The following is a 22949-nucleotide window of genomic DNA, read 5'->3' as shown; positions in this document are numbered from 1 at the left end:
GAGCAGAGCTCAGCGCCTGCCCCTCCGCTCCCCTCGTGAGGGAGCTGCAGGCCGCCATGAGGCCTCCCCTACCCACCTCCCTGCCTTGCTGTCCACCAGAACCCCCATCTCCCTTTCTGCGGGGCTGCTCTCCAGCCTCTTCTCCTCCAGTCTGTACATATAGCCTGGGTTGCCCCATCTCAGGTGCAGAATCCAGCACTTGCTCTTGTTAAATGTCTTGTGGTTGGTGATTGCCCAGCTCTCTAATTTGTCGAGATCCATTTATAAGTGGATCTCAGCAGCTGAGAGGGGGCTGCCTCCATTCCTGTTTTTGTAGTCTTTGCTGTGGGGTAACCAGCTTAAGCAAAACAGCACAGTGAAAGCTGTTTGTGCCGGATGCAGCACCCAGTGTGGGGTAGGCATTGCACATTTGGCTACATACGCTCCACAGAGAAGTCTTGGGCTGCTTGATGCATCTGAGATGCAGCTTTAAGACAATAAGAATTCAAAAGCAAGGCAACTAATGGTAGCATGGCCTTTTAATTGGAAATGTTTCTCCTCCTTCTGCATCCCTTCAGTTAAAGACACATTTAGGATTTCTCAAGGAATGTGATACCCAATTTTTGTTGTTGTTTTGTTTTTTCCTATATAGCTTTTCACAGTTAGTAAGCTAGTGGCCACATCCCTGTAAGGTACTTTCTCTGTTAAGCAAATGGAAAGTGTGAACAACACACGGGGGAAGAGACATACACTGGATCATGCAGAAAGCTAATAGCATAGCTGGGATTAGGCTTCTGGTGACCTGCTTCCCACATCTTCACAAACCACAAAATTTGCAGGTTTTCCTTTGCTTTTAGAACTGGAAATATTAAAGGCTTAATTATCATAGAATCACAGAATGGCTTGGGTTGGAAGGGACCTCAAAGATCATCCAGTTCCAGCCCCCCTGCCATGAGCAGGGATGCCACCCACTAGATCAGATTGCCCAGGGCCTCATAAACCTGGTCTTGAGCACTTCCAGGGATGGGGCACCCACAGCTTCTCTGGGCAGCCTGTGCCAGTGCCTCACCACCCTCTGAATGAGGAATTTCCTACTAACATCTGATGTAAATCTCCCCTCTTTTAGTTTAAAGTCATTACCCCTTGTAATTTTGCACAATCAGTGCAAGGTTAAGAGCAATGTATTTTGTATATATATATTAAGCCTATTATTAACGCTTAAAATGTTGGTCTAAGAATGCGTGAGAATATAATATGTGATAATTCACCTTGGTCCCCAGTGGCAAGTATTGATTGCTTATATAAATACTTTGTTGCTATTGACTTGGAGGTCAGCATGTTCTCTAAACTTCTGCTACATAGATCATATACATGCACATATCTGAATTGTCTTTATAAATGAATAATAGCCTCCTCTTTTTATTCCTCTGTCTCTGACTGTCTCCCTCTTTTTTGATAGTACTAGTTCAGAGAGAGACATCTCAAGCTGTTTTCCTGAAAGTTTAACAAGTGTTATTACTGCTTTTCAGTCAGAAGTAGAAACCTCTGCTAACAAGTTGGGAGCTTATTCATCAGATTTTTGCAAAAGTAATCTGTCTTGCTTTCTTTCTTGTTTTTCTTTTTTCCATTTTCAGAGGTATTAAAAGTAAAATGGCATAACCCGTGGGACAGAAAAGACAATCTTCTGAGTGTAGACTGCTGTAATGCTACCTTACTAAGGCTGAAGATGGCCTAAAACAAGAGAAAGCTGTCTGTTCTAATAGCACTAGGATATTAATTCTGAAGCATCTGTTACATTAATGCTGTTTCCACATGAATGGTTCCTCAGAAAAAGCTTCACTCATTTTAAAATATAAACGGAGTGAAAGTACAATTTTTTTATTCAAGTAGCTTTTTTTTAAAAAAAATTGATTTAAGCCAACTTATGGTATTCAGAGTCTAGTCAACCTACAGACCTCTGCTCATAGTTTTGTTTTTCTTAAATTTTAGTTTAATGAAATTGCTCTGCTTTGAATTATAAGTGATATTTTAAAGAACGAATCTGTGTAAACCGTGCCTAATATGCAGTCTACAAACATGTTAGTCCTCCTGAGGTTTATATCGGAGGGCTTGCAGTTAAGGCTGCAGAGGCAGTTTAAAGAATAATCAAAGGATGGAAGGAGAGCCTAGAAAGAAATGGGGTGTGTGAGAAAGAGCTATGAGACTATAGGAGAATTTGTTATAATGTTGTAGTCTTACAAATGTGTGGCTGTATCATATACCTCTGCTGTGGAGTCCTGGCAGATCTTCGATATGTAGTGGCCTCTGAAGACATGCAGAGGCTCTGGGTAGTCGGTACTTACCAGCACACTGGAAGGCTAAATTGTGTTCGGATTGAATGATGTGTTTGATTCACAAGTTTCTTCAGATGTTTTATAGAGCAATATCAGCAAACAAATCATATTCCCGAACCTTGCCACCAATTCAATCCCTTCTTTTTATATGAGAGATAACAATTGACTTCAGTGAAAACTGGTACTGAAGAATGGAAATAGTGGCTTACTGCCTGGGTTTTAATTCCTTTTGAGCATAAGCCGATGTATACTTTGCTTAATAGGTTAATGTGCAGCTTAAGTTATCAATAAGCTTGTACATGTCAGTACAGATTCCTTTAAATAATTATGGAACTTAAACCTTTTTTTCCTGAAAATCAGTGTCTACATGCTTAGAACTAAGTACTTAGTGGGAAATAGACTGGGAAAGGTTTGCCTCTGGAAACATCACTCCCTGCTTGCCCTGCTCTTGTTCCCTCCTGAGAATTGGTGGCAGAGCACTGTTTTACTTGGCCTTGGGTCTAGGGAGTTGGGTGCAGGCCATTCTCAATAAGCCCTAGAGCTAAAAGATGTTCCTCGGAGGTCTCTTGATGTGGATTCAGCGCAGGAGAGGCCTCTTGGGGCTGCAGTGCAGGCTGGAGGCAGGCTCTGAGGCCGGACGAGCTGCGGCGTGGATCTCCTGACGGAGCTGCGGGGCCCTGTAACGAGACCCATCTGTCTTCCCCCTTTCAAAGTGGAGAAAGCGGAAGCTGGCACAGAAGGTGGAAACTGGATAATAACTCACTTTCTAGTGGGAGTACACAATACAGACTTGGAAATATTTTTGGTCTCTTTAAAATTAGATTAGAAAAAAAAATCTCGTCTATGCTGTATGCGGTAGTTTAGAGGACCTTCACATTTACATTTGTTTTCTTTATCTGCAGCCTAATGAAAAATAAGTTTAGTGAGATGAGATGAAAGCAATGTTTTGCTAGAGCTAAATATAAATCCTCCCCTTAACTCCAGAGTGTCGGACAAATTGAACTATGCAGATTCACTTCAGCTACTCGCCAGGCTGTTCGCAGGCTCCAAGTCACAGCTTCTCAGGTTTCTATCTAGTGACAGTCTTGCTTTAAAGCAAGTCCAGCTTTCATGATCTCTAAATTAAAACAGCACAGGCTAAATCATGGATTACAAGAATTGGCTGTGACACCCAGCTATGACTAAAGCCAGAGCATTCCTCTGTGTAGGGATGTAATACCCTGCGTGAAGGCAGAGTGGTGTTCAGCTTCAGAAGGCTAGGAGCGATTGACCCTAACATACTAGAGTGAAATGGTGAAGCAGGGGGGTCCAGCAGCTTTAAGAAGAAATGGAGGGAAAATCGGTGTATTTCTGAATCTGATGGGCTTTATTTAAATATTTTTTTCGAGGTAGAATAATGGTGAGTTGTAATAGTGAGAGCCTGGTAGCAGCAATGCCAAGCCCCCAGACTTTAGGACAAATGGTGCTGCAGGAGGTATCAACAAACAAGCAGAAGGCCTGGAATTTCTCTTTTGCAGAGCGGACAGCAGGACCTTGTGTCTTGCCTATAAGGTTTCCAATGGCTTGTAGGAAAAAGAGCAAGAGCACGTTCTCAGGGGGCACTTTGCTCAGACAACAGGCAGGCAAGTGCTTAAAGAATGGTGTCAGTGAAAACCAAGGCTTACGTTCTTGCCTGCTTTGTGTGTGACGCTTTCTAGGTTTTGTTTACCTGCAGTGACTCGCTTAGTTCATTGCAGTAGAGTTTTCTCAGATTGCTCGGGAAGGTTTTGATGTGTTGAAAATGTTTTCCTGATTCTGAACCAGGAATGCAATAGTAATTCTACCTCTTGTTTTTCAGTGTTTCAGGTACCCGGTACTCTTACTTTTGATGTGTATTTTAATTCTTGCTTGCAACTCAGACTTGTGGTAATGTGTGCATGTAATAAATCTGCTGTTACTTTATACTTCTAGGTCCACTGGCCTTCTTTCCTCAGTGGAAGTTGAAACATTATGATGTTGTTGTAGGTGTTTTATCAGCCCGACACAATCATGAACTGCGCAGTGTTATAAGGAACACTTGGTTCAAGCACTTGAAACGACATCCTGCACTGAGCCAACGGTAATCTCTAGTGTTTTGTATTTTGGGGACTTTGAGGAGAAAAGAATATAATGCACAAATATCTTGATTTAATCCTTTTTTTGGAAAGTATTTCTTTTTTTTTTTTTTTGCTTTATTTGTGAACATTTTATGCTCTGATCTTTTTTTTTTAAAATCTGCTTAGTTCTAAATAAAAATACTCCTTATTCTGGGCTGGAAATATTTTTATAGAAGTAATTTTAATTGTTCAACTGTATTCAGAAACTTCTAACTGTTCAACTGCTCGCTGCTATTCGTTCTTGCAATGAATTGCCATTATTCATTAGTGATGTGTAGGACTCCCTATTTTGTGTTGCAGTGTACGCTTCAAAATACTTAGTAATTCAGGATACTTGAAGCAAGCAGGGTCATATTTGGTGAGAGAACCACAAAATCTTTTGCAACAGCTTCAGCTGTAGAGTTTCAGCTTATTTCCCACTGAACCAGGTATCCCAAATAGCTGCAGTGTGAGTGAGCAGCAGAACCCTTCCTCGTTGCTTGTGTAGACCTGGCAGTCTGCAGACCAGTCGGTCTCGTTCTGCTGAGGAAGTTCTGCTGCAGTTCGTTCCCGTAAACGTTGTCATCTCGATAGGCCTCACCTCTTGGTACCTGCCTTGCACTGAAAGCCATTTACTGTTCACAAATTTGGTGTCAATGTGCAGTTTGGAGTGAAGCACGGCTGCTTCAGTCATCTAACAACGTGATCTTTCATAGCCTATATGGAATTTGAGGAGGATATTTAGCTGCTAATTGAAAGACTAGGCTAAGGTGGATGCTAAGTTGGAGGCATAAGGTGTCTCCTGACTGCAGCACGGGGGCTGTAAGGAGCAACCTGTTGTTCAACTACAACCCACAGCTGAGACATTTCATTGTAGCGAGTACTCTGGAGTCCCTGTCCCTCCCTTGGTACTATCGTGTCTTTTATAGTATTACCTCATTTATTGCCTTTTGAATGCAGAACATTTAATCAGATTTGAATTAAGTAACAGAACGAGGCAGGGAAAGACAGGACTTTCTCTTCTTACTGTATTGTCTGTCTTGAATCCCGTTGCTGGTATTCCTGTGCCCTCATGTAAAAGGTGTGAAAGGCTCACGTGGGTTTGGAATTGAGCCCCCATGCAGGGATGCGTGTGGTTGCTCTGCATAGAGACCCTCACTGCTGATTTTAAGGAGTTCAAAATCTTAATCCTGTGAAAGACAGGCCATTGTGATGAAATAAGTTTACTGCAGGTGGAGGGAGGAGGGAAGAGAACTGGTGTTAATAAAACCAAATTATTTTAGTGTCCTTGTGAAGTTTATAATAGGTGCGCATGGTTGTGCTGTGCCAGTGGAGGACAGAGAAGACCCCTATTCCTGCAAACTTCTGAACATCAGTAACCCAGGTACAGAAGCTAACTTTTAAAATCCTGTGGTCTGAACTACAACTAGTAACCTTCTATGAGAGTAATTTGGTGTGCTTAACTGAGAGAGCTAGTCTTGAAAATGAACTTCACCTAGAACTTGCTGTCATGACAGTTGTGTAACCTTCCTGAAAGAGCCAAGTATGGGCGTGAAAAGGAGAGACCTTTCAGGGTCTGAAGGGGAGGCCATTGAATTCTAATGAATTTGCGTTCTCCTTGTGTCAAGGAATGGTCTCCCATGCAGCGTGTATTTTTACTGTTATCCCTGTGTAAAAGGAAGTTGGGGAGAGCTGGAATGACCCAGTCCAGTAACATATATGAACAGAGTAGCACGGCTGGGAAAGGGGTCCTGAGTGTCAGGCAAACTCTTGTGTTGGTGAATTGAGTTTTCATCAAGTCTGGCTGACAGATTTTCCAGATCTTGCCATAGAAAGGGAACAATTAGGTAAAGTACAATGGGGAAAAATGAAATGGTGCCTTACGAAAACACCTGAACTAAAACTATAAATTTACTCCTGTCACCTTTTTTGTCCCCAATTTATTTTTGCTCTTTAATTAAGAATTAACTAGGGACTGTCTAGCCCTTAAGCCATGATTTACAATAACATGAAACATCCGCTACTTTGTCTTTGAATGGCAACAGCCACTGCTTAGTCAACCTCCTGAGAATAAACAGTACCTCAGGGCCTAGGGGAGGGGATAATGCCAAAAAACAGGCAGCCAAATAAGGTGGAGGTGTATGCCATTTTGATATGTAGTTATTTTAATATATTAATATACAGAAATTCATGCAATCAAATAGAATTTTTGTCTTCCCTCTGTGGATTTACTGTGTTTCTAGTCTTCTCTCTGTGGATATGTAGGCATTGCCTTGCAATTGCTGGTAACCTGCAAACTGCTGCATTGCTTTGAGTTTCTCCTTACTGCAGTCTGCAGTCGTCTTTTCTTCTTCTCCAGTATTTGGTTATCCTTGTGCACTTGCCAGCCATGCTAATTAATCAGCATGCGTTGTGTGTATTTAGTGTGATTTCTGTTTATCCAGTTCCAGGACTATGGAATCTCCTCACATTATCTCTGTCTTTTCTTTTTTCATACAGCTTTGAATCAGGAAATTGAAGCGTTCAGTCTCCCTGAGGACGTACCTTCCGTGCTATCTGAGGACAGAATTGTCAGTGTGAACTTTCGTGTACTTTACCCCATTGTCATTACCAGTCTTGGGGTATTTTATGAGGCCGATGGGGTGGGATTCCAGAGGAACATCACCGTCAAACTGTACCAGGCGGAACACGAGGTGGAGTATTGTAGTTATCTTTTGCGAGTGAATTAAGGCATATTGTCTCTTTATTGTGGATTAAGTTCTTACAGAAAGCAACATGCTGTGTTGATGATTTAGAAGAGAAGTACTTAACTGGCAAGCATATGAATTATATTTTTCTTCTGCTGCATCATAAATTCTTATTTCACAGCTATATATATCCCAGATGGGTAGAAAAAAATAAATTCACAAAGTACTATGAATTAATTGAAATGCTTTCTGAAAGAGCACTAATATCTAATTCAAAGATACAATTTTGATTACATATGAGATTCTGAAATATTGATAGGTATTAAGGAATGAAAAATAAACTATTAAATATATTTAAAATGCATTCACAGAAAGACACATTGCCTTTGAGACAAAGAGATGCAGTATAGCTGTAATTTTCTTCTTGTCTGTCCTCTGGCAAGACATTTTGACTTTTTTAGAAATTGTTGTTTTTTTACAGGTAGTAATCAAACTTCAGTGATAATTCCTCCCAGTCCCAATCTCAGTTATGGGTGTAATAGGCTAGATTAGTGTTTGTGGAATGAAAACATGGAGGGAAAAAAATGATTGAGCATCATTAGGAAGCACTTCTTTACTGTGCAGGTGATGGAGCACTGGGATAGGTTGCCCAGAGGGGTTGTGGAGTCTCCCTCCTTGGAAAAATTCAAAAGCCCCCTGGGCATGATCCTGGACAGCCTGCTCTGGATGGCCCTGCTTGAGCAGTGATCTTGGACCAGGTGGGCTCTAGAGGTCCCTTCCCACCTCAGCCATTCTGTGATCCTGTGGTGTTCATTGCATTTAGTATATTGTATTTATCTCTTCTAATAACTTGATGGGCAAATGTAAAGACTTCTGACAATAATACAGAAAGAATTTTAAATTTAAGTTAATAATTAAGTACAGAAAATATACTGAAGTATGGCTTTTATGATGGACATCCAAAGAGTTAGTTTTACAATGGAAAAAAAAAAAGTATACTATAATCAGGTTTTTGTTTGCAAAATGGTAGAATAGTAAATGTTGATAACCTAATAACTTGATCTGCATTAGCTTTTTGCTTACAGTGAAGGTGAAAAATTATGATCTTAGGAAAGCTTGGAGACTGTTTTCTGCAGATTGGGAATCAGGCAATGCAGCATCTTTATTTCGCATGTTACCGTCTAAGAGCTGTTTGGTGGCCTATTTAATGTAGTCACAATTAAGTTTTAGGGGTCAGCATCCTCTGTTGCATTTAATAGTAGTCAGCTATATAAACAGAAGATTAAAAAAAAAATCTGTTATCTAGGATGCTGAGTCTTCCAGATGACGTGCTGTGTTGGCTGGGTTGTAGCTGAGCTTGCACTGTTGTTCCATTGTTGCTTGCTTCCGCCATCTCAGCCCAACACTTGAATTCTGTGCACTCTGTGAGACTGTCTTGAGAAGAAAATTGTATAAGTTTTATACAATCAATAAGTCTGTTTCCATTGTAACTGAGATTATCAAGGTTTGTATAATCTCACAGTCCTTGCGATGTGTTTTTGTTGTTGTTATTCACAGGAAGCTCTCTTCAGTGCCCGCTTTAGCCCGCCAAGCTGTGGAGTGCAAGTGAACAGGTTGTGGTACAAGCCAGTAGAGCAGTTCATTTTGCCAGAGGTATGTGCAGTATCAGAAGTGCTTGCAGATCTTTCAAATCTGTCAGAGAGACTGACAGATAAAACTGGCCTTTGCTTGAGGCAGTGAAAAAAGGCGAAACAAAAACCTCTAGAGTGGTATTTGGGGGGATATGCTGAAGTCCAGATTTTTTTTTATCATCTCATCATCACCAGTAGTTACAAAGAAAAATGAAAATACAAAATGATTTAAAAAAACAAAACAAACAAAAAACCAAACCCACAACTTGGCAATTAGTAGCAATTTCAGTATTGTGGAAACTTTTTTTGCTTTCTGAGTGAAAATTGTACCTGCTTAGGTTGTGTGGGAAAGTTTACCAGAGAATGGGACAATTCTTTCTGCCTCCTGCTTTTTCTGACATCAGTACAAGAGATATAGAGGATAGGCTGGCACAGATTTCTACAGAACAGGTGGAAAAGAGGTTTCTGGTTCTGATGCCTTGGACACAACAGCAACGTATTGTGTGTTATGATTGCAATGACAGTATGAGTTGAATAGTCATAGCTGAGATGCACATAGTTGAGATACTTAGGGCTTCTGAAATTTTGGTTGTTCCATGTCTGACAGCAGCGGTAGGGATATTGTTTGTTCATTGAGCCATGCAAGAAGGCTTCAAGGAGGTCTTTGGTAGGATCTACATGTGAAATAGCAGATGGAGTATGTGTCACAGAGGCTGATATTTGGGGCTTCAAAACTTGTCAACAGCTGCTCAGAACTTTGGGGAAATACTGCTTTCTGGGCAGTAATGACAGCTTTAGCATTTTCAATTGTCCTGAGAAACCTTCCTAGAAACCCTTAGCTAAGCTATCAAGGCAGACTATAAAGTTTTGTTTTTTTTCGGTTGGTTGATCCTTTTTGCATTTAGGAGGTGGAGTCCTAGGGCTGGGTTTTGGCATAGAGCTATAGTTGTGGCAGCTTAGGAAGGAAAATTATTAAACAGGAAGAAACAATATAAGTAGGAAAAAAATCCTGATATTGTTACAGTGAAGGTTTAATGAATACAAGTTGACTCAGAATGAGAATTCCGGTTCAGTAGATGCTCTCAGGTACAAGGAGTTTTTCCTGATGGACTCCCAATACCTCTTTAAATAAGCTTCCATTTTAGGCTGTTTCTCTTCATTTAAATATTATTCAAATTACCGGGCCTTTGCTGCTATTTCTGTAAGTTGTCTTTGGTCTGGGTTGTTTTATTGTGGAAGATATTAAATCTTCTGTGAAAGAACGGAGTGAGAGAGAAGACTGAAGGGGAGGGGAAGACATTTGAGGCCAGTTTACTCCCCACTTAATTCCTCTGGCTCTATACAAATGACTGCATTTGGAAACCTGTTCTTCGTAAGGAAACTCTGCAGCTGATTAATTGATTTGTCATCTTAAACAATTTTTAAACATTTTGCTCCTCCAGTAACTTGCTAATATAACATGTAAGTCTTTTCCTGTAAGACTTTGTTCCGAGTTACTAAAATTCTAGGCAGTTGTAATTTAGCTATAACTGATGGCATTTTTCATGAAAGGCAGATGGGAAGTATTTCATTTAGAAAGGGGATATTAGTATTCATATATTTCTTTGTGTGGGCAACCTTAATCTGATATATGTCATCTGCTGAATGCTTACAGGATAACATGATGTTTCTAATGTAGATTAATAGGGTTTATGCACAGCATGTAGTCTTCTCTGATACTTAAGATGCTGAAGCATACAAGATGATTCAGAAGAGATAGAACGCCCACACGTTCCTGCCTACTTGTTTGAGAGCAGTAAATTTAGTGAACAGTTTAATTGTCAAAAGATGGTTTCTGAGACAATATCCATTCTCTGTCCTTGCACCTTCACGAAGTAATGGCTTGTACAGACTGCTGAAGAACTTCATTCATCTTCCAGCTGACGTGCTGCTCTTTCTCCTCATTGGGGGGAAAGGGAGGGAAACACAGCGTTAGAATAAGCATCTGGCAGGCCAGATTGCCAAAGACAGAATTGATCATTCAGCTTTGCAAGGACTGAAAACGCAGAAGAGCAGAACTACTGGCAGATAACTAAACCTCGTACATGGGGCTCTTGTAGCCAAGTCTTAGCGATGCACTTCTGTTGACAAAAAGCCACAGGCCACTTGCGTGAAAATGGGACTCTGTTCCATATGTGTTCAGTGCTACTAATGGGGCGTAGTTGGAGAAACAAAAAGGACAGCACTGTTTAACGTTAGGAAGGGAGTTTGGCAGGGCTGCATTATGTCAGTACACCTGTTCGGTATTCACTGTAATTGCTGCTGCATTCTGGCAGCAACAAGGTTGGAATTTAAATGGGGAAAAACAGATGATGTAGTCTCAGGTGTGCCACTAGTGCTTTGCTTTCAGCATTTTTAGGCCTCGGCTTCCATTAAACAGCTTAGAGTAAGAATAGCTGAAGGCTAAAGTAATTAGAAAATTTGCTTACAAGTCTCTCAACCTGGAAAGTAATGATAGTTTGCAGCTTTAGAACACCTTGCATTCAGGGTTCACGGGTAATAACTGTTTAAGACTCCTGGTACATGTTTGAAGTGAACGTCAGTAATACTCGGTGGTAGGAACTTTAATGTTTCTGGTTGCTGAAAAGTGAAAGGACTTAACAGCCTTACTTAAAACAGCTTAACAAAGGTTGTGTCTGTATAGAAACCACATAAGTGGGATTAAATCCCAGTCTCTACTGCAAGAAAAAAAAAAGAATGGTAGATGAAAGCCACTACAGATAAAGAAATTGTATGTATGGGTTTCAGTGTGCAGGGTGTTTAGGGGTCCTGACACTAAAAAATGTCTCGGTGGTCCATTTGCAATAGCAATGCTGATTGTGACAAATGACTTCTTCCTGAACCCATGCTCTGGCAAATTGCTAGTATGTCATCTTACTTGACCACTGTGCAGCTTTCTATCTTGTTAATCACAACACTTTGATACAGTGACTGTAGCCAATTGTTGGTATTCCTGGAACAAGTGCCAGAACTGCATTTTACTGTACCTTGAAGTCCTACCTTAGATCTTATTCTAAATCTGATGTTTTATCCCTTCATAGAGATATTTTTGAAGAAATATGTATAAGCCCGTCTTTCTGTTTGGGGTTTTCTTCTTGAAAATGCAGCTTATTCCATTACATAATTTAAAGTTAACAACTGCTTCCTAGCCTGCTTCAGTACAGTTCAATACCTCTTGGACTTAGGGCTTGATATTGCACAAAGTTTTCAATCCATAATTTACTGCTGTTGCTTACAGAAACACAAATACACAGCAGGCATTTGGTGAGGTCCTCTTCATCATTTGTTAATGTACAGTACACACAGACCTCTTACTTCTCATTTGGAAGATAAAACTTCAGCAATTCTGACACAGATCTAACAAATATACAGAGTCCTGGAGATTTGGGGGTGTTGAGCCTGGAGAACAGAAGGCTCTGGGGAGACCTCATGGCAGCTTTTCAGTACTTAAATGGGGCTTATAAAAAGAGATGAAGAGCTTGGGCAGATAGCGATAGGACAAGGGGGGATGGTTTTAAACTGAAATAGAGGAGATTTAGATTAGGTATTAGGTGGAAATTCTTCACTCAGAGGGTGGTGAGGCACTGGAACAGGCTGCCCAGAGAAGCTGTGGATGCCCCATCCCTGGCCAGGTTCGAGGCCAGGTTGGATGGGGCCCTGGGCAACCTGATCTAGTGGGAGGTGTCCCTGATCCGGGCAAAGGGGTTGGAACTGAGTGAACTTTAAAGTCCCTTCCAAGCCGAGCCATTCTATCATTCTATGATGTAATTAAAGAAGCAAGGGGCAGATACTGAACATGCAAATCAGGCTTGAATAAACACTGACTCCATTATTATAAAGCTGGCATTATAAATAATAGATGAGAACCTTCTGAAATATGCAGCTCTAATTAAATACCGAGACTGTTGCAGATGTGTTAAGACTTCTGGAGAAAAGCAACGAGTCAAGCTGTACTGTAAGCTGGACATCATGGTTAGTAACTGAAGAGCTTCTGGAGAAGTTTTTTGAGGTACAAGGAAGCTGAAATGGGAAAAAACTGAGAGGCTAGTACAAGTAAACAGACTTTGAACAGCAACAGAGAGATGTAACTACAAGTACTTGAAACAAGAATTTGCACCCTCACTACAAGAAGGACATCGAGGCCCTGGAGCATGTCCAGAGGAGGGCTACGAAGCTGGTGAAGGGCCTGGGACACAAGTCCTGTGAGGAGCGGCTGAGGGAACTGGGGGTGTTTGGTCTGGGGAAGAGGAGGCTCAGGAGAGACCTTATTGCTCTCTATCTACAGCTGCCTGAAAGGAAGGTGTGGGGAGCTGGGGGTTGGCCTCTTCTCGCAGATAACTAGTGATAGGACTAGAGGGAATGGCCTCAAGTTGAACCAGGGGAGGTTCAGGTTGGAAATGGGGAGACGTTTCTTCTCAGAAAGAGCAGTCAGGCATTGGGACGGGCTGCCCAGGGAGGTGGTGGGGTCACCGTTCCTGGGGGTGTTCAGGGAAAGGTTGGATGTGGTGCTTAGGGACATGGTTTAGTGGGTGACATTGGTGGTTAGGGGATGGTTGGACCAGATGATCTTGGAGGTCTTTTCCAACCCTAACGATTCTATGATAAGTCATTTCTCTGTTCTGAGGTCCACACCATTTACCAGTGTTTTTCCTATGAAACTGGGAGAAACAAAACTGAATGCGCTCATTTAGCAGCCAGGAGTGTAGTAGCCCCACAGCTGCTCCATACACCCTTGATAAGTGTGAGATTGCTTTGAGAAAATAGAAAAATGTAATAATACTACCACTATTCTTAGCTGTTCAACATACCATTTGTCCTTTTGCATGTTCTCAGGGGTCTTCAGGAAAGTCTTACCTAAAATAGGTTGGACTATTAGGGGGATTAGTTTCAAGTTGAAATGAAATGCTTTTAAATGCAAGAAAAAATATATTAAAAAATGCAGTAATATAACTTAAATTGAGAGTTAAAAATAGAAAGTTTTAAAGAGGTTTACTTGTTTTTCTCCTCCTTTCCCTACCTGCCAAGATGTGAGGCCAGAGTTCTGTGACTCTCCTACAGGAGCTTGTGGCAGCTTTGCTAGGATAAAGGTGGCACTGTTTTCCTTTGAGTTTTGCTGATGTCAGGACCGTGTCTCTGATCTCTGGTTTTGGCAGATAACTAAAAAGCAGCACTTATTTCCAAATCTGTTTTAACATATTCTTTTTGTAATGTAGTATTCTGTATTTGATTAAAAAAAAAAAAGTCAGTTCACATTTGAATGCCATCTTAATGATGTTAAAAAGCCAAAGGCTTTTACAGTGGATTCCTGTTAAAAGTTTAATGTTCTTAATGCAGATTCATGATTAGTCCTAAAAGCACGATAGTGTTACTGAGTTTCGCAGATATATTTCTTTTATCTGACTTTTTTGAAGTGTAAGTAAAACATTCATGTTGCGTGTTGAAGCTATCCATTTTGTGAAGTTGATTATTTTAAAATTAAAAAAACAACTGTTTGATTTTCATCCTTTGAAGTCTTTTAAATATCTTTGTAACAATGTTATGCTCTCTTAACAGAGTTTTGAAGGTACCATTGTGTGGGAAAGCCAGGATCTTCAGGGTCTTGTTTCAAGAAACCTTCACAAAGTGACGGTGAATGATGGAGGGGGTGTTTTCAGGATCATTACGGTGAGTCAGCTCACCTTCCCTTCCACCATTTTTCCCAGAAGTCTCACGTATTTAGCACTTTGCTTTCCTGTGTTTCTCCATGAAACATGAATTCATTTGGGCTTCTCCTCTCGTCTCATAGCACAGTTTTGCTCTGCCTGGGAAAAGGACTGTGTTTTTTTTTCTGTCAAAAGTTTGCATGCTTAAACACGCTGTGCTGTTGTAGTTTAGCCAGAAAAACTTTAAATTTTACTCTCATCTCCAAAACTACTTTTTCTTAAAGTTTTAGTAGGTGATGAAATAAGTGTAATTGAGGTATGGAGTGTTGCTGTGGCTTTGTGTTCATGGAGCCACTAGTTTTAAGTGAAACTTTCAAAAATGACCCAAAACGTTACAGTTAAAAATCTTAGTCTTTCATTATGCACGTTGGAATTTATATGGGGAAAAACAGACGATGTAGTCTCAGGTGTTCAGAATTGCTTTCAACTTACTTTATTCTCAGTTTCCAGAAAACTTCACACCTTAAAATTAGAGGAAAATGGGTCACTAACGAGACATGAACTAATTTGTTTCTTTCCATTAATCTGTCTTTAACAGGCAGGGGAAGGGTCATTGCCACATGAACTCACAGAAGGTGTGGAGGGTATAGCAGGTGGTTTTATCTACACTATTCAAGGTAAGTCTGCAAAACAGTATCACATTTGACATTATGATAAAAAAGGAACTTTAAAATACTTTTTTGAGCGTAAAATTCATGTTCTCTATGAACTCCATCAGCTTAATTGTTTCTGCTAAAAATAATCATTTTTTTTTTAATGTCCAGTGTCAGTGTCCTGATATGGTTTCTTTGCTTACCCTTCGTCAGCCACTCCAATTGACTTTAATCCCATTGTTTTTTTTATTAACAGGAATAACATTTTCAACTACAATGTCTTCTCTGCCCTTGTTTTCTGTTACCCAAACCCAAGTTTAAAAATGCTGTGAAATGTGGCCCTCAGAACATTTTTCCTGGGTAACATTCATATTTGTTCCAGTCCTGCTACTTCCAGAATTTGTGTTATAATATTTATTATTAACAACTGACAAACAGCCATTACCTAAAATAGCTTGCTTTTTCACCACTTTTGCTGCTGTTTTATACCTATTTCAGTGGAACATTCAGAGACCCTGTAGGAGCCCTTTCCAAGGTATAGGATTTTGGACACGTAGCCCTGTCGTGTATTCTTATCTCTCTGCCGTAGCTAACACAAGCAATGAGTTTGAGAGTGTTATTCCTGTTTTTGTAGCTAGGTGTAGCAGATAAAATTGAGCAGTCCTGTCATCTTGTCATTTGTATGGGAACATAAACTGAGGGGTGCTAAGGCCCATCCATCCTGTCTGTGAAAAGTTCTTCAGTACTGCAAACTATCATCTTACCAAGAAGTTTGCTATTCTTTCAAGATCTTTTTAGCTTTTACCCATAGTCAGTTATGTGATGAAGTTCAGCAGGGACTGCCTATATCAAAGCAATGCCAGTTTGGTTATATTTAGAACAGGATATTTTTGTTTGTTTTGGGTTTTATATAACAATAGCTTTTCTAATCTGCTGGTAAGAGTGGACAGCTCTTTATACTAAACAATTTTATAAAGTTGAATCGTTCTGTTACTGAAAAGGAGTTTTTTTTTTTTTAATTTAAAGACTATATAATCTGTATCAGACTTTATGCAAACTTACTTTTTTGTTATTCTGCAACTTTTGACCTCGTATAAATTCGTGAATTAGTTGTAGGATTTTCATAATTTCATTGAACACACCTTTTCAGATTTGCTTTTTCAGTATATTGTGTATGATCCAAGAGAAATGTGTAAACTCTTACGTAGATACGCATCTTTGTTTAATGACGGGTGCTGTTTCTTTCAGAAGGTGATGCCCTTTTAAAAAGCCTCCATACTCGCCCAGAAAGGTTTACAAGTCACTTAAAAAGTCTTGAAAGAGAAGATACTTTACTGAAGGAAGAAAGCAGTACCTACGATGATATTGTTTTTGTAGATGTTATTGACACTTACAGAAATGTTCCAGCCAAACTACTGAACTTCTATCGATGGTAAGTTGAAAAGACAGTATTTTCTCTTGTGATTGTTGTCGTTTTTAGTGTAAGATAATCCAGCATGTTACATTATCCAACAGCTTCCACAAAATGCATATGTAATGTGATTTCTTTCATTAAGTTGTGGTTCTTTCTCTCAATTTTGGGGCACATAGTGTATCTAATGAATAAAGTAATGAGATCTGTATTTCTTGGATGCTCACCCTTGATGTCTCAAATAAGTGTGACCTGGCAAAAGAGACTTCTGCTCTCAGATTCCAGGTGTCAAAATTGTCACGTGTCCTTGAATTTCTTTTGTTTCTAACTGAAAACTAGCAGCTTTAGTCTTCGAAAGGATGGCTATGGCCAGCTTGTAAACTTTGTGTTTTGGTTTGTGGCCATTGCCTCTTGTTGCGTCACTGGGAACCACTGAAAGTAGCCAGGCTCAGTCGATTTTACACCTTACCTTCAGGTATTTGTAGATGTTGATGTGATCCTCCTTGAGCCTCCTCTTCTCCAGGCTGAACAGTCCCAGCTCTGTCTTTCCTCATAGGAGAGGTGCTCCAGCCCCAAGTCATCTTAGTGGCCCTGCACCAGACTCTCTCCATCCAGTATACCCTTGTCTCTTTTTGTACTGAGGAGCCCAGAACTGGAGGAAGTCCTTCAGCTGTGGCCTCAGCACTGTTGGATAGAGGGGAAGGGTAGAGGGAGCTTTTGTGTAAAGGGGGGAAGGAAGGGTGAGAGAAAAAATTTCCATACTGCATTATATTATCTGCAGTAAATCTAGTAAGTTATTACCTCTAATTTGCAAGTATTCTCATTATTCTGAGACAATCACTTCAATTAATTGGTACAGAGTAAGAAATATAGCTGACAGTTTTAGTTGCTTGCAAGATTACACATTTAGTTAACAAATTTCATGGGTAAGAATGTAATTGAAAACTGAAACATGCTTTAAATTCTAAAAAGGCAGTTTAAATGTCAAGACTTAGATCTCAGTGATCATTTCTTACAGGTTAGCAAAATCTTCAGGATTTAGTAATAAAAAGTTTAAGGAAAATGCCTTTCTGGCTAAGTGAAATTACCCTTTAAAACAATGTTTGAATAAACCAAGGAATAATTCCTAGAATCTTGAGCTTCTTTGATTATTTTACAAGTGACAGATATTAAAGTATTTCAGACAGATAAATTTTTCTTTTTCACATATTAGAAGTGAGCTTTCCTGAGGAAGCCTACGTACCAAGTTTCTTTCCACAGATGTTCCGTACAAGCCCCTACAGCTGTACTGCCCTTGAACTGACTGTCTCTTCCTGAAGAATAGACTCCTAACATGTAGCCATTGGCTTTTAACAGCTGTGCTGCCGTCATCACCAGGCATTCACATCCTTCTGAGGTCAATACTGTTTAAGACAGATTAATTAGTAAATCTACCATCTGTCCTGGAGAACAAAACTACAAGTATCTTCAGCTTTTACACAAATCCATGCTATAAGGACGTATATGTAAATCCATGCTATCAAAATAGGATGCAGCTGCATCTATACCTTAGTCAACAGGGAAACCATTTAAAAGTTGAGGGAGGGAATATCTTTCCTTACCTCTTCCTTCCCACTCTGCTTCGCTAAAAACCCTTGTGGAGTGTTTTGTTACAAAATTGTAGTCCGTGGGCTATACAGCTCAGCATCTCATCGCTTTTCTTTTTGGCTACAGGACAGTTGAAACAACGAGTTTTGATTTGTTGCTGAAGACGGATGACGACTGTTACATTGATTTGGAGGCTGTTTTTAATAGGATAATGCAGAAGAAATTGGACAGGCCAAACATTTGGTGGGGAAAGTGAGTTGTATATTTTCTTTTTGTTTTTAAGAGAAACTGTCTTTAGTGAATGGTTTACTGCTGTAAGACTTTTTTTTATGTTGGTTCCCCTCTTCCGCACTTGTAAGTTAGTTATCAAAAGCAGGACTTTTGTACATGTAGCACTTTGAAGCTTAGAATATAGAAATCAATAGTTTACATTGATGTTCCAGAATGTTCCTCTACAATAGATTGAACTTGCTGTGTACCTTACCTAGTTTTTAAAATCTGTTGTACGTATATGTCTTTGTCGTGGTACTTAAGTAAATAAAAGTATTACAGTAGTACAAGAAAGTTAAAATGTGAGTAAATGCTAAAACTGTCAACATTACTTTCTCTGAAGCCACTGTGACGTGGCTGGATGCCTGGGGAAATGGGGTGAACAGAAGAAACAAAACTCACTTTATAGCCTGCACATTATTTTGAAGTCTGAATGTCAGGCATTGCTGTCTCTTCTCCTGCTGTCTGAACTGGTGGGTCTGATTAATGAATTCCTGAGTGAAGTTCACTAGTCTGCAAATAACTCAGAGGATCAACATAGCCCATCTTTCCCCTTCCATCCATGGAACGCGTTGCTACGCTGCACCCAATGTAGTACAAAGGCACAACGTGTCTTTCTGTTGCCATCAGCTTACTAAAGAGCTGTCCTTTGCTGCTCAAGGTGTCTCGCTTCACCCATCTGGTACTGACTGTTGATGACTTGTAAGGTGACTGAGTGAAGTGTAAATGTGGGGGGTATAGCTGGCTGTCATGGTGGTCTCAGTGATCTGAGTGGTGGGCATGTGGTCTCTAGCCTGTGTACAACCAAAGGGCAAATTGCCTGTTAGATTTTCTTGAGACTACCTTACCACAAGGTAAAACTAATATCGAATATTGAAGTTGGGTTCATTCTAGCAAGGTAGGAGGTCGAGAACTTGAATCCACTCGGTGGAAACCAACTTGCAAAAGGAAAAATTGAGCTAGAGGTAAGCTGCCTGGGCAGCTGTTCCAGCTGCTGTAGGGAGGTTTCTTCTGGAGTGTGTTTTTGGCTGTAAGACCCGAAGTTCTGGTACCGAAGAGATTGTCCTTCTCCTTGGTCTCCCACCTGTGCATCCATTTGCATTGCTGCCTGCCATGGGCCTGTTTCTTGGCCAGAGGTTTCTGGATGGTTGTTCAGCTTTCTGGGTGTCGGCTGAGTGTACAGGAGCCTTCTGAGTGGCTTTAGGGAATCCCCCATGCTCTCCTACCTTTCAGCTCTGTGACATCTTGTATCTTCAGATTTGAACATCGGTCAAAGTGCAAATTAAATGCAGTTAGGCTTTTCAGGGAGCTGTTTCTGGGTGTGTGGAGACCTTGACTTCCTGAGCAGATGATAAAGCAGTTAATGTATCTGGCTCTTGACACGGCTTTATTGGCAGTCTCCCTTCCTTCTGCTCTTCTGAGAAATCAAACTTTGTATTCTTCACCTAGACTTCCTTATTAAGCTCTCTCTAGTTTAGACAAGTGTCTGATTTGTTGCCCAGTGTTTCTTTAATCTGTTAATACTTTATAAATTCTATCATTCTTAGAGAGACTGATCAGAGTTCTCATGAATTCTGAAATTGCCGGCTTACTCTGGCATTTTGTAGAAACAATGAGATCTCAATGAAGCTGGGAGCTGGGGCACTTTGGATGGAGCAGTACTTAAGTGTGCTATCAGTTAATGGTCCTTTTTTGTCTGACACTTCATATTGCATGGTGGTTTTATTCACTATTTTTAAGTCACCATTTAAAAAGATTTTTTAGCTAATTTAGTGTGTTTCAGGACTGCATGGTTAGAAAAGCAAATAATCTAGGGATCCTACTCCAGAACTGTGTGTCATCTTAGAGAGAAGATGCTTTTCTTAGTTACTGCTCTTCTGTTCTTTTAAAGCTGCAGTCAAAAGACTAGTCATTCACAGATAATTCTGCCTGTCATGTCTGCAAATGACCAGATTTTATGATACCGGTAGAAAACACCAAGCTGTTTCTGAAGGGACTGAGTCCGATGTGAATGCTGTAAACGAAAAGGCGATTCACTGAAGTTGGCTCATCCACCATGTTGTAAAAAGCAACGGGAGTTCAGAATGGTGCTTTTTCTTGACCTTAGTTAGACCAAAATATTCCAGGTATCTGAAGATTTCCATGAAGATCTGTTTCATTTGTAATAATAGTCCTCGCTTTCTCTGCGGTGTAAGATACACTGTTGAGTGTAACATGCTTCATATTCTAGTACCAGACGTCTAGGCTTGCCTTCAAATAGCCATTATATGAATTTAGGAGGATTTACAATGCTTTCTTCTGCAGACTGAAAAATGAATGTTGCTGAGTCTTGCTGTAGAAAGCGTGTTAAAGTATGAAGTCATTTTATTAGGTCACTTAAAAGGAAGAGACAAGTCATGCTGTGAGGGAAAGAGTTGGACAAAACCTTTTCTGTACAGGTAATGTCTTCAGCATAAATTCTCTAATGGTTGTAGTCTTCTGGTAAGACAAGTGTGAGATATAATGAACAAAGCTGAAATCACTCAGGAATATGAAGTGATTGGCAAGGCAGGTACCCCTCGGTTTTTTAGGGGGCTACACCCCTCCTGCTGTGACTCGCTAGAGCGGAGGATACAGAGTCTGAAGTGGATCCGGGCATTGGCTGTGGCTTACCTGCTGGGTGCTTTAACGCGTCAGCTTCATGTGATGTAAAGTCTGATAGCAGGTCTGCCACTCCGCCCTAACTCCTCGCTGTTAGGGGCTGGTTCTGAGGTGACAGTTCTTCGTAGCTCACTAAAGGTTTTAGCTTCTTATGCTCACGACTAAATTCAGCAATGCTTGAACCCGTTTGCAAAAAGCAGGGAGAACCTGCTGCATCGACACAGATAGGCCAGTTAGATTGTAAGGTGAGAGGAGCGTGATCCCAGCCTGTTCCTGAACAGCACAGGCAGACACAGCAGCCTAACGGGGCAGCAGGGCTGCGTGCTGACAGCGTGCCAAACTTCTGCCACGCGGGCTGGGAATGGGACTGTGCAGGCTGCACTTCTGGCTTTCTGCGTGCATCTAGTAGTAAATAAAACGTTCCCTAGGGAAGTAAACTGCCAGGACGGTGTTTTTAGTTCAGTGATGGCAGCCTTTGTTGAACATCTGCTTGGTTAAGTTTCATTTGGAAAATAGCTAGAGAAGGTGGTGGCTCCCCAAAAGCTTCAAAAGCAAATCAGCGGTGAGAAAATAAAGCCAGATCTGGCATCCCTTTCCAAAAGATAACATGGTCTCATCTGCTGTAATCATGACTAAGTTTTCTTGGTAGAAATTTGGTCTAGCATGGCTATTTTTGGTAGTGTATAAAAATCCAGTACTTTGTCTTGCTTCCTGTTTTTTAAGCAGCCCCAAGTTTTCTCAGGAAGATGGGCTGTGTCACAACTGCATGCCTGCTGGAGGCACTGCCTTCATGTGGTGCTGTAACCAAAGGGGATTGGGTACAGATGTGGTTGTCAGAGAACCTACACAGTGATGTTCACGCTTTCCTGGACCAAAACATAGCAGTGGTGCAGACTTGTTAAAGACCCGACTGTCAGTGTTGTGTTTGTTTCTGTTCTGAGAACCTCCTCAAGATCAAAATCAGACAATAATTTAACTTACAGGTGTTGTGCTGAATTAGGTATGTGCTCTAGAGAAATGAGGCTATCTGAACTCCTTCTACTTCTTCCCCTTAGTACTGCTTGCTATTATTGTTACTTCAGTGGGTAGCTGTGTTTATAGGTTTCTCGGAGGGCTTTGTACAAACATCTCACAGGTCTAACGTGCTCTTCAGTTTCAGACTAAATTGGGCAGTTGATCGAACTGGGAAGTGGCAAGAGCTGGAGTACCCAAGTCCTGCGTATCCAGCCTTTGCTTGTGGGTCCGGCTATGTCATCTCCAAAGACATCGTTCAGTGGCTGGCAAGCAACTCTGAAAGATTAAAGACTTACCAGGTATTACAGCTTTGATTCGGTTCTTCTATCTTAAACTGGTTTGGGGAGCAGCATGCCCCCTGGATGAATGGGAAAGAACACAGCTCGAGTGTTAGTGTTGGGGTCTCCCAGCTGATGCTTCAGCTTTTGGCAGTGCTTTTGGTCACTGTGCTTAGTGTCCGTTCCAGCTCAAATCACAGCTGTTTTGGACTGAGAATCTCTGGTGTGGTAATCTTGTTTTAGTACTGTCTTCTCTGCGAAAACAATTTTATCACAGAAAAGGTGGGGAGGATTAATTGGACACCTGTAAGCTACTCAAGCATAGCTTTTTGTAGTTGCCTTCTTAGTGCAGGTATGTGCTTCATGCTCTCCTGGTGCTAATATTTTTTTTTTTCTTTTTCCACGTGTTGTCTCAGGGTGAAGATGTGAGCATGGGCATCTGGATGGCAGCTATAGGACCCAAGCGATACCAAGTAAGTCTGCAGAAATTTTCAAATCTTATGGGAAGAGATCGTGACTGTTGCTCTAAGTAGCAAAAATAAAATAGGGGGATCGTGTTTTCTTTTTACAAAAATTGAAACAGCCGTTGGATCAAAATCCAGAAACCACTTTTTAAAATGTATTTAAAACAAAAAAACAAACAAAAAAACGCAAAACCACCCTCCATCCCC

At 40.7% G+C, this 22949-nt stretch overlaps 1 protein-coding gene across 2 annotated transcripts in view; it reads left to right on the top strand.

The window, feature by feature from the left end:
• B3GALNT2 (beta-1,3-N-acetylgalactosaminyltransferase 2) overlaps nt 1-22949 on the top strand; it is a 32103-nt gene that overhangs the window by 6320 nt on the left and 2834 nt on the right. Inside the window, exons 2-11 of one of the 2 annotated variants that reach the window (XM_040551745.1) lie at nt 4317-4410; nt 5710-5810; nt 6926-7119; nt 8671-8766; nt 14337-14447; nt 15024-15102; nt 16327-16510; nt 18203-18328; nt 22140-22299; nt 22695-22751. In XM_040551745.1, the coding sequence (XP_040407679.1) occupies nt 4317-4410; nt 5710-5810; nt 6926-7119; nt 8671-8766; nt 14337-14447; nt 15024-15102; nt 16327-16510; nt 18203-18328; nt 22140-22299; nt 22695-22751 (1202 nt within the window). Of the gene's footprint in view, nt 1-4262; nt 4411-5709; nt 5811-6925; nt 7120-8670; nt 8767-14336; nt 14448-15023; nt 15103-16326; nt 16511-18202; nt 18329-22139; nt 22300-22694; nt 22752-22949 lie in introns of both variants that reach the window. The other variant, XM_040551744.1, reaches the window with a different exon arrangement.

The sequence above is a fragment of the Cygnus olor genome, chromosome 3, assembly GCF_009769625.2.
Source record: "Cygnus olor isolate bCygOlo1 chromosome 3, bCygOlo1.pri.v2, whole genome shotgun sequence".
In the NCBI taxonomy this organism is placed as follows: Eukaryota; Metazoa; Chordata; class Aves; order Anseriformes; family Anatidae; genus Cygnus; species Cygnus olor.
Note: the sequence above shows the minus strand (reverse complement) of the source record. Positions and strands in the feature narration are given on the sequence as shown.